Consider the following 10,704-nt stretch of genomic DNA (forward strand, 5'->3'; position numbering starts at 1 on the left):
TTATTTTTCATCAGTAACGAAAACCCATCTTGTCCACAGCTTTCTCGTGGCATTTTTTACTTCTTTATTCCTAAACGTGTAAATCAAAGGATTGAGCAGGGGAGTTAGGATGGTATAAAATATGGCCACCATCTTATCAAAGGGGAACGAAGCTGGGGGTCGTGCATACACAAAAATACAAGGGACAAAGAACAACACCACAACAGCGATGTGAGAACCGCAGGTCGAGAGAGCTTTCCTCCGACCTTCAGAGCTATGAGCGCGTAGGGTCAACAAGATGACACAGTAGGAGACAAGCAACAAGGAGAAGTTTATGATGCAGATAAACCCACTGTTGGCCACCACCAAAAGGCCAAGGGTGTGAGTGTCCGTGCAAGCAAGTTCCAGTAATGGATACAAATCACACATGAAGTGATCGATGACGTTGGGGCCACAGAAGGGCAGCTGGAAAGTGAAGAGAATTTGTATCACAGAGTGCACGAAGCCCCCGGTCCAGGCTACCGCCATGAGGATGCCACAGAGCCTCCAGTTCATGATAGAGGGGTAGTGCAGGGGCTTGCAAATAGCCACATAGCGGTCATAGGCCATGGCAGTGAGGACAATCACCTCTACTCCAGCAAAGAAGTGTTCAGCAAAGAGTTGGGTCATACAGCCCGCAAAGGAGATAGTTTTTTTCTCATAAAGGGAATCCACTACCATCTTTGGGGCAATGACGGAGGAGAAGCACGCATCCAGGAAGGACAGGAAAGCCAGAAAGAAGTACATGGGGGAGCCCAGGAGAGCTGGGCTGCTGAGAATGGTCACAACAATGAGCAAATTGCCTCCGACGGTTGCAATGTAGCCGAATAAAAATAAAGCAAATATGATTTTCTGAACATTTGGATTCTGTGAAAGTCCCAAAAGGATGAACTCTGTCACAACACTTTGGTTTTTCATGTCTTCAGAAAAATAAGTCGAAGCTCCCATAATGACCATGTAGATTCTGAAATTTCAAAAATAAAGAGATATTAGCTTACTACTTCATTCTGCTAGTATAGTTAGCCCATAGGTTAGCATGTTCATAAACAAACTTTAAGTGCGTCTATTACTGCTGAGAGCACAAAGTTAGAACTGTAATGATATCAAGGAGAATTGAGCTTAAATATTTAAAGAGAGGTCAACATGATAAGAGTGAGACGTTGTTTTGTTTTCTTGAGGTGCCAACACTGATTAGGTCATTGTAGAGTAAAATGCTGGGTCCTCTGAAGCACATTCAAACATTGAGGGAAAGATTACTGCAATGTATTAGTTATGGCTGCCATCGGCATGGCATGGGAATCAGAACGACTGGCATGGAAAACATACCTCTCATCCGGGGACTGCCTTAAGTACAAATAGAAGAGATAACATACAGTTCAAGATTGATTTGAGGGTGACACTTATCTCTCCAACTTACTTTAAAAATCTGAGTTGAACTCGGAATTGAAGATAAGAGAAACCATTACCTATAGAACATTGAGGCTTAGGGGGAACTGCCTAGTTCTATGTCAAGCAAATTGAGAATTACATCCATTGCCCAGAGGGAGACTCAGCTTTGAAGGATGGCTGTGTCCTTGCCAGAGTTTACTAAAGGGATTGGTTAATTGTTTTTAATTAACCATTTTAAAAGGACAATAGAAGCTGATAACACTAATAGATAGTTTAGAATGATCATATGACTAAGTGAAATATTTCAAGGAAAGTGATTGTTCAGTTTCTACCATCTAGGATACAATCCATGATAGATTCATTGGCTTTATTTTATGAGAGATAAACTCATGATGTGAGAGGTGAAGGTAAAAAATTAACAAAAAGTGAATGTGGGATTTACTGACTTCCAAACCCAGCCCATTCCCTGGTATCAATACAAAAAGCAGTGTGATTGTGTCTTTTTAGGGAGAATTCTTGAGGAAGGGTGCCTTTTTCACAGGCTCTAACCACTTCTCTGGCTTAACATCTCCAGATTTCCTTGTTCATGTGTATCAGACACCTTAGGGAAAGAAACTGAAAAGGATTTGTAATCAGAAGATAATGTTCCAAACATATATCTATAGACAGGTCATATACACATACCAATTAATATCTACCATATAGATAGTAATAGAAGCAACATGTTGAATACAAATCAGTCTTTATTAATTTTTACCAAATGTTTATTAAAACAATGGCCCAATATTGTCAACTACAGGTCCTCATTGTATATTACTTTCAAAATTATACAACTTTGTTTTAAATTAATTCTGATATAGCATACCTGATCATCTCACAGGATTCCAGTGATGGCCAATTTGGAAAATATGAAAATGTTGCTTATGATAAAACAATTGTGGCACACTGTTTATTATGGTCTCAATAAGCTGGATATTTTACCCATCGAAAGCATTTCCAGGAGTCCAGCAGAAGATTACTTCAACTTTTGACTTCATTGTTCATAGGTAGACACAGCTTTGAAGAATGATTTTTGTCCTTGCCTGTATGTATAATGGAAAGTTACCAAATAGTTTATGTGATTATATATTCGCAGAAAACCAAACTCACTGCCAGATTCTTAAGCTGATTCTGGCTTATATGGACCCTATAGGAAAGAGTAGAACTGCCTCTGAGTTTCTGAGAATGTAATTATTTATGGGAGTAGAAAGCTCCATCTTTCTCCTGTGGAGCACCTAGTGGCTTCCAAATTGGAATCGTGCAGTTCGCAGCCCAATGCAATGCTTCCTAAAAGACAGACCAAAGAACAGCAGGGCTTAATGTTTTATTAATATACTGATTCGGTCCAATAAATGTAAATGACTTAAAGTAATCTCTCATGGAAGCTGTTTAATATACATAGAAAATAAAATTGGCTGTACGTTAATCTTCATGAATCTAACCGAGCCCTAGTGGAGCTGGCTGCTAGGGTTGAACTGTTACCAACCAGGTCAGTGGCTCGAAAGGAGAAAGACAAGGCTGTCTGGGACCATACATATCCACAGCCTCAGAAACCCCGATGATGGGTCACCGGGAGTCTGAGTGGGTTTTGTCTTTTAGAATCCAGTAAGACAGTTATATAAATGATTGAAAAAGTACATAAAGTTTTGAAAATGTGAAATATATATATCATTATTTATAAACAGTGTCTATACATAAAGTGAGCTATGAAACTGAATGAGTCTTCAGACTAAAATAAATCAATTTTTGTGTGTATGTTTTTTAAAATTATAATTACTGTTAATATTGCAATGACATAATTTCCATCCATGGAATCCAAAAAGGAAAGCACTTAACAAATATTTCCAAACACATAAGCATGCTTGTAGATGTGTTTATACAGGTTACTACAATTCAAAACAGTTTTTCTAAAAGTGAAATAAGGTAGAGGGAATTTTATAATATGAAAGATAGAATTTCATTTATTTATAGCAATAAACTTTAAGAATAACCCAAAACATAAAAAGTAACATGTTTACATATGTAAACCAGATCATTTCCAATTAATAGGATATGATACTCTGAATAAAGTGCTAGGAATATTATAAAATATAGAAGGTAAATATTTTATAGTATGTCAAATGAAATAAACAGGAAAATGCAACAATCTTGGTGATGTACATGTTTTTACTATATTTTTGGAAGCTAGAATGAAACCTACTTCAGTGGCAGATTCTTCAGTCATAATATGAATCTTTATATAATTAAAAAAATATAAAGCTGTTTTCATTTTTATCAATTTAGCCCTACTTTTATCAACTAAACAGTTCAGGAAAAGGAAGTGAGCTTTATGAATAATCTAATTAGTTAGCCAACATAATTTGTTTCAATAGGTGGAATTATGTTGACAAACTATTGGTTAGAATATTGCATTAAAATTTTAAAATTATTGTGAACTTTCCATAATTGGTCATACCATGAGATCTAGCATTGCCCAAAGCCTACATTTACTTTGATAATCATCTTAAAAGTAATGTCTCTGTCTTTGGAAGCATGGAACTCTGTCCATATTTCTCCTTGGAAATCCTATGTTTTTTTCTTTCTTGAGAGGAATGTGCTTCCTCAGAAATCGCTAGAAGTTCTCCTCAAGGCCAGCTGTGTAGAATGGACTCTGGGTCATCTCTTGGGCTGTGTCCTTACAAATTTACTTCCAACTTACCATTGCTTCCTACTCATTTCAGTAGGAGTCAAAATTATTGGAATGCCTATCTTTCTAAAAGCAATAGGTACTTGTTTCATCTTTGAATTATATATAATGTTCAAATCTGAAGAGTTAGAAATAAAGTTGTTATTTTAATTAATTATTTTGAAATGGTCTTTCAAGGAATCAAGCTATAAATGAATATTTTAGGATTTTTTATTTTTAAGATTTTATATATATAATGTGGCTAATATAAAAATAGAACATTATATTATAATTCCATCTTAGTAACATTTCTTTTTAAATTACCTTGTTCACTAGAATTGGTTCAAGATTTCTTACTTTTTGTTTCAACAATATTTACCGTCTCTCTAACTAAGTATTTCTCTTCCCTGAAAACCTGCAGGATCTGTTTTCTCAAACATCTTTTACACTCACTATTTCTGGAATAAAAAATAATGAACTCTCTTGATTTCTACAAATGTTCTTCCTGACGGATGCCTGAGTCATCATTGGTCTGTCTTAGTAGCTTGGCTAATTGTAGAAGAGAGGCAAAGGTCTCCTGAATAGCATTTTAACAGTTTGGCGCTTCAGTCATTCAAACCTTCTTGAGATAGTTTATGTAGTGAAAATGTCAAGTCACAGGACTGTTCTATGTCTTGCATAAATCATTTTATTATGCTTCTAGTCCAAGACGGGAGAGTCTCAGGTAATAAATGATGAATGATAATGTATTCAGAAAGAATAAATAGAATGTTAAAGAAATAACTAGGGCAAACTACTTATCTGTTACTGTCCAAAGTGATTAAGATTTAACTTGACTATTGCAAGATGAAGTTGGATGCAATTTTATTAAACTTTAAGTAATATGTACTTTCCATGCAGAAAAAGGTGTATATTTTAATAGCTGCTATTGATGTAGCAGTTTTTAGGCATTACTTCATACATCTCTACAAATCTTGCTAACATTAGCATTCCCTATATATAAAGGCATCTATGCCCCCAGAAAAGTGATCAAAGGCGCCCAAGACATAACTGATAGACCCAAACATTAAATGTAGTAGTCTGACCACAGGACTCACCCTTGTAAGCACTGCGTAGCACTTTGAAACCCCTTGAGAAAATGCAAAAATATATACATGGATTGTTAATCTCACCATCCCTCTGTTCCGTAGCAATTCTGATGAGGGCTATAGCGTCTTCTTTATTGAGAAGAGAGCATGAGTGGCTGCCTCCATGGGGCAGCTGGCTTCCAGGTCTTACTTCTCCATGCAAGAGAGAGAAAAAGGTCCCCACAAGCACCCACTGTGGTGAATGTTCTCCACTGCTTCCCAAGTGCCGCATCCAACATGGTCTTGGGGAACAAAGGAAGCAAATTGAAGGAAGAAATGTTTCCTCCTTCGCGTCCAGCTGGAATTTAAGCACTTTCCCTGAGCGGTCATGAGCCTGTGAAACTACCTCCCACGTGTCCCCAGAGCTTGCCATTTCCACAGCAGGATGATTCTCCAAGACATACTTTTATGTTGTTTGACTTGCTTACGTGTTTGCAGGACTTTTAAGTCTCTGAACAATTATAGGTTTTTCTTAGTTCTTCTCTCCATCTTTTTTCTTTATTTCCTTTTTTTGTTGTTACTGGTACTTCTTTTGATTCTGTTCACATTTAAAGAGTAAAAAAGGGGGGAATGCAATTTGTTAGAAGACATCGAGGTGTTAGAGTGGGTCTGTTTAGAAAAGTAAAATCATATAAGGCTTACTGAAGATAAAAAGAAAATATATTTTTCATTGTAAATCTGTCTAAGCATAAATCTGAGTCATTCAGATCCACGGTGCTCAGTACAACATTTATACTGGACATTGCACATCTTTGTTGAATTATTAAAATGAGAAACATTGCTTCATTAATTCCATCTAGTCACTTATTCTGTTGTTCAGTTTTTTGAGGTCTTTATTTATTTATTTATAATCATTTTATTGGGCTCATACAACTCTTATCACAATCAACGCATACATCAATTGTGTAAAGCACACTTATACATTTGTTGCCCTCATCATTCTTAAAGCACCTGCTTTCCACTTGGCCTCCTGGATTCAGCTCCTCATTTTTCTTTTATCCCCATCTCTCCCCCCTCCCCCCTCCCTTATGAACCCTTGATAATTTATATATTATTATTTTATTATATCTTACACTGCCTGGCATATCCCGTCACCCACTTTTCTGTTGTCCATCCCCCAGGGAGGAGATTATCTGTGGTTCCTTAAAGTCAGTTTCCCCTTTCTATCCCCCCTTCCCTCCTCCCTCCCTGTATCACCACTTTCACCATTGGTCCTGAGAGGTTCATCTGTCCTGGATCACTTGTATTTCCAGTTCCTATCTGCACCAGTGTACATCCTCTGGTCTAGCCAGATTTGTAAGGTAGAATTGGGATCATGATAGTGGCGGAGAGGAAGCATTGACCAAGGGCAATGTAACTGAGAGGAATTACAGAAACCCAAATGAAGGCTAAACATGGTGGTTGGACAAGAGGAAAACATAAGGAAATAGAGGAAAGAAGTAGTAGGCAAAGGGTATACATAGAGGCCTAAATACAGGTATGTTTATATGTAAATATATTTATGATTATGGGGGAAATAGAACCATGTGCATATATTTATAGGTTTAGTAGTAGGGTAGCAGATGGACATTGGGCTCCCACTCAAACACTCCCTCAATACAAGAACACTTTGCTCCACTAAACTGTCATTCCATGATAAGCACCTTCCAGACACAATATCTGAAGGCAAACGTGTGCATAGCAAATGTGGTGAAGAAAGCTGTGGTGCCCGGCTATCAAAAGCTATACCGTCTTGGGTCTTAAAGGCTTAAAGGTAAACAAGTGGCCATCTAACCCAGAAGCAACAAAGTCCACATGGAATGATCACACCAGTATAGGTGATCATGAAGGGTCGAGGGGACCAGGTATTATTAAGCACACACAAAAAATCATATCATCGTTAATGAGGGTAGTGTATGATGGGGACCCAATGCCCATCTGTAGACAACTGGACATCCCTTGCCAAGGGGTAGTGGGGAGGAAATGTGTCACTCAGGGGGCAGTGTAGCATTGATGAAACTCACAACTTTCCTCTCCTTCCTTTCTTTCTTTTAGCTAGGTAAGAGAAAATTACCAGAATCTAGATGAAAGATAATGGGGGCTAATAACTAGAAGACAGCTTTGTAAACAACAAGGAGGTCTTCCGTTGGGGGTACATGTTAAGGTTAAAGCCAGTGTGATGTCCTGATAAGATGAATATGGGGAAAGAGAAAAGCAACAAAGCCAAAGGTACCATCGCTCGTGATATAGGATGTCGTGAGTGGACTCAGATCAGGGATGGTTCTGGAGCCAAGAATAGAGTTTTGGCTTTGTTCAGTTGAAGAAATCTCTTTGGAATTTTTATGGAAATATCATGTAAACCAGAGGTTCCCAAGCTTATTGAATCAACTTACCTATTAAAAAAATTATTCCATACACCCCTGGTAATCTTACTGTCTTTGAGTGAAGAAACAGGAAAATGCAGGGCAAATTTATGTTTTTTTACGTATCTGTATTTCTACCTATACTGTACAATAAAAACAAAGATGTTGTAATAGAGACCCACTGGAGCTTGAAATTACCAAATTATTTTTAAATCACAGTGGCACTCATATTACATATAATAAATAAATATGAAAATATTGCACATCATTAAGATAACCGAAAATAATTGAAAATTAATATCATGAATAATATTAAAAATAATCCTTATGAAATAATGAATCTGGTCTACTGCTATCAATTTATTAATGTCTTCTATGTTTATTAATGTTCATTATGTTTATCAATGTTTAGCCCAATTTTGGCAGCAGTATTAGTAAATCATGATTTGCTATTTGCAGTTGGTTACTTCTTCCAATGACCAGACTGGTGACTGCAGTGAAGCTACATTCAACTAAGCATGCTGAAGAACACACAGTGTGAGAACTCTCCTTCCACAAACCATGACCCAGGAAAGAGTGGGAATATCTGCTTCTGCTGCCAGCATGGCTGGTTGCCATCTTTGAATTTACATTTAAATTCCGCCTTTATTGTGACTTCTATAAGTTCTTGTAATTTTGGAGATTCTTCTTTCTTTGTACTTGAGAAGGGGCCCATCCACCCAAGCAGATATGTTCACTGAAAGGAGATCGTTCAAATCATCATAGGATTCAGAATGGAGCGCCCCCAAGGGCTGAAAACAGATGAGCAAGTTGTCACTATGATTTTCTACTGCTGATACATTTGGAATCATGCTAAATCCCCCTGTCCTAAATTTTGCTTTTAGAGAAGTTTTATCTTGAGTAAGTTCAACTCATTACCCACAAGATTTGTTTCATTATATTCATTAAACAAATTTATAAACTGGAGCCCTGGTGGCATAGTAGGCCTTGGGCTGCAATTCGAAGGGGCAGCAGTTCAAAACCACCTGCTGGTCCACGGGAGAAAGCAGTAAGCAGTTACCATCACAGTAACTCATAGAGACAGTTCTACCCTGTCCTAAAGGACCTCTGTGAGTCAGCACTGACTTAATAGCAGTGAGTTTGTTTGTTTGGTCCAATAAGCTGTCGTTTTTGAAATCAGTCAAGTTAGCTCACAAAAGAGCATCTGATTCAGAGTGTGCAAAACTGACCCAAACGGGCCCCTTTTGACCCATAAAACTTGCATAAAAAGCATTAACTATAGAATTCCTCATTATTTTCAGTACACAGTTGCACTAACAATCTGGCATTCAGTGAATTGCTTCTGATCTGCTGATTGCTTTAGTGATGCGATTTAATGGCCTGGATTTTTGACAGTGCTTTTTGGGCTGCTTTCTGGAGCCAGGTGACCAGTAGAAAACCACCAGGTGCTCTGTAGGAGAAGGAGGAGGCTTTCTAATGCTGGAAAGTGTCACTGTCTCAGAAACCCACAGGGACATTTCTAAACTGTCCGATAGGGTCGCTATGAGTCGGAATCGGCTCAATACAGTGAGGTTGGTTTTGGAAATGTTGACAATATTGACACAGTGGGCAGAGAATACATTGGAATCATTTTTTTTAATATGTAGGAAAACTGCAGTGCCCTCATCTATCCTCACTTGGTCCCTTCAGTAGCAAATGACAAGGTATTAGCCAGGAGGAATTTTTTTTCCTTATAAAAATTCTGCCAATGAATGACATATCGATTCTCCTTTATTATCAGTTTACAAATTTTTGCAGATAGTAATTATTGGAATTTTTCCCCTTCTTTTCTGAATAGGAATGTTGAAAGTAAGGCTTCATTTCCTGGCAAAGTTAACTCACCAAACTGGGTTCTTTTTACATACTAACACAATGATACCCACAGAATGAGTCTCCAACATGCTGAGTCATTTCAGTTGTTCTCTTTGCACTGTATTATTACTCAAAGACATTGTCATGGTATTTTGGGATGCTAGTTTTTGCAGCATAACACGTATTGCCTCATGTATAGTGGCTAGAAGTGGTTCTCCAACATTTTGTGGGGTTTCCCAATTTATCAACCATTAAAGAAGTGCTATAGGAAGGACTGAAACCTACTCTTAAAGTTTTTCGATGCTATTGAAAAAAGTTTTGTTAATGTCCACTGTCTCAAAAGTTTGTAAGTGTTTGATAATCAGAAACCAAACTCACTGCCCCAGAGTCAACACCAACTCATAGCAACCCTATAGGACAGGATAGAACTGGCCCTGTGAGTTTCTAAGACTGTAACTCTCTCTTTACAGGAGTAGAAAGCCCTGTCTTTTGCCTGCAGAGCTTCTGGTGGTTTTGAACTTCTAACGTTGAGGATTACAGTCCAATTGATAACCACTATGCCAAATCCTTATATATCTTTTTTTTTCATTTTCTTTCTTTCTTTTCTTTTTTAAAAAAAACACAATCATTTCACTCGGGGCTCATACAACTCATCACAATTCATACATACACCCATTGTATGTCACACATATTTGTACATTTGTTGTCATCATCATTCTCAAAACATTTGCTTTCTACTTGAGCCCTTTGTATCAGTTCCTCATTTTCCCTCCTTCCTCCCAGCTCCCCTCTTCCTCATGTACCCTTTATAATTTGTAAATTATTATTATTTTATTATATCTTATGCTTTTCGATGTCTCCCCTCACCCACTTTTCTGTTGTCCATCCACCCGGGAGGAGGTCATATGTAGAACCTTGTAATCGGTTCCCTCTTTTCACATCACCTTCCCTCCACCCTCCTGGTATCACCACACTCACCACTGGTCCTGAAGGGATCATCTGGCCTGGATTCCCTGTGTTTTCAGTTACTATCTGTACCAGTGTACATCCTCTGGTCTAGGCAGATTTGTAAGGTAGAATTTGGATCATGATATTGGGCGGGGGGGGGGGGTAGTATTTAAGAACTAGAACAGAGTTGTATGTTTCATCATTGCTACATTGCATTCTGTCATGTCTCCTCCCTGCAACCCTTCTGTAAAGGGATGTTCCCTTGCCTACAGATGGGCTTTGGGTCCCCAATCAACAATTCCCCTCCTTCACAATGGTATGATCT

General features: G+C 37.9%; 1 protein-coding gene across 1 annotated transcript; it reads right to left on the reverse strand.

Annotated features, from left to right (window-relative positions):
- Window positions 1–1,880, reverse strand: LOC142446530 (olfactory receptor 4C15-like). Its single transcript, XM_075548279.1, has 2 exons — window positions 1,839–1,880; window positions 1–990 (listed from the first exon to the last, which is right to left on the reverse strand). The coding sequence occupies exon 2, from the start codon at window positions 973–975 to the stop codon at window positions 1–3; it is 975 nt and encodes a 324-aa protein (XP_075404394.1). The 5' UTR covers window positions 976–990; window positions 1,839–1,880.
- Window positions 1,881–10,704: the final 8,824 nt, after the last annotated feature.

The sequence above is a fragment of the Tenrec ecaudatus genome, chromosome 4 (genome assembly GCF_050624435.1).
Source record: "Tenrec ecaudatus isolate mTenEca1 chromosome 4, mTenEca1.hap1, whole genome shotgun sequence".
Lineage (NCBI taxonomy): Eukaryota > Metazoa > Chordata > Mammalia > Afrosoricida > Tenrecidae > Tenrec > Tenrec ecaudatus.

What these genes read in the sequence shown, in the direction of transcription:
- LOC142446530 (XM_075548279.1), bottom strand. Translation starts at nt 975, where the DNA reads ATGGTCATTATGGGAGCTTCGACTTATTTTTCTGAAGACATGAAAAAC.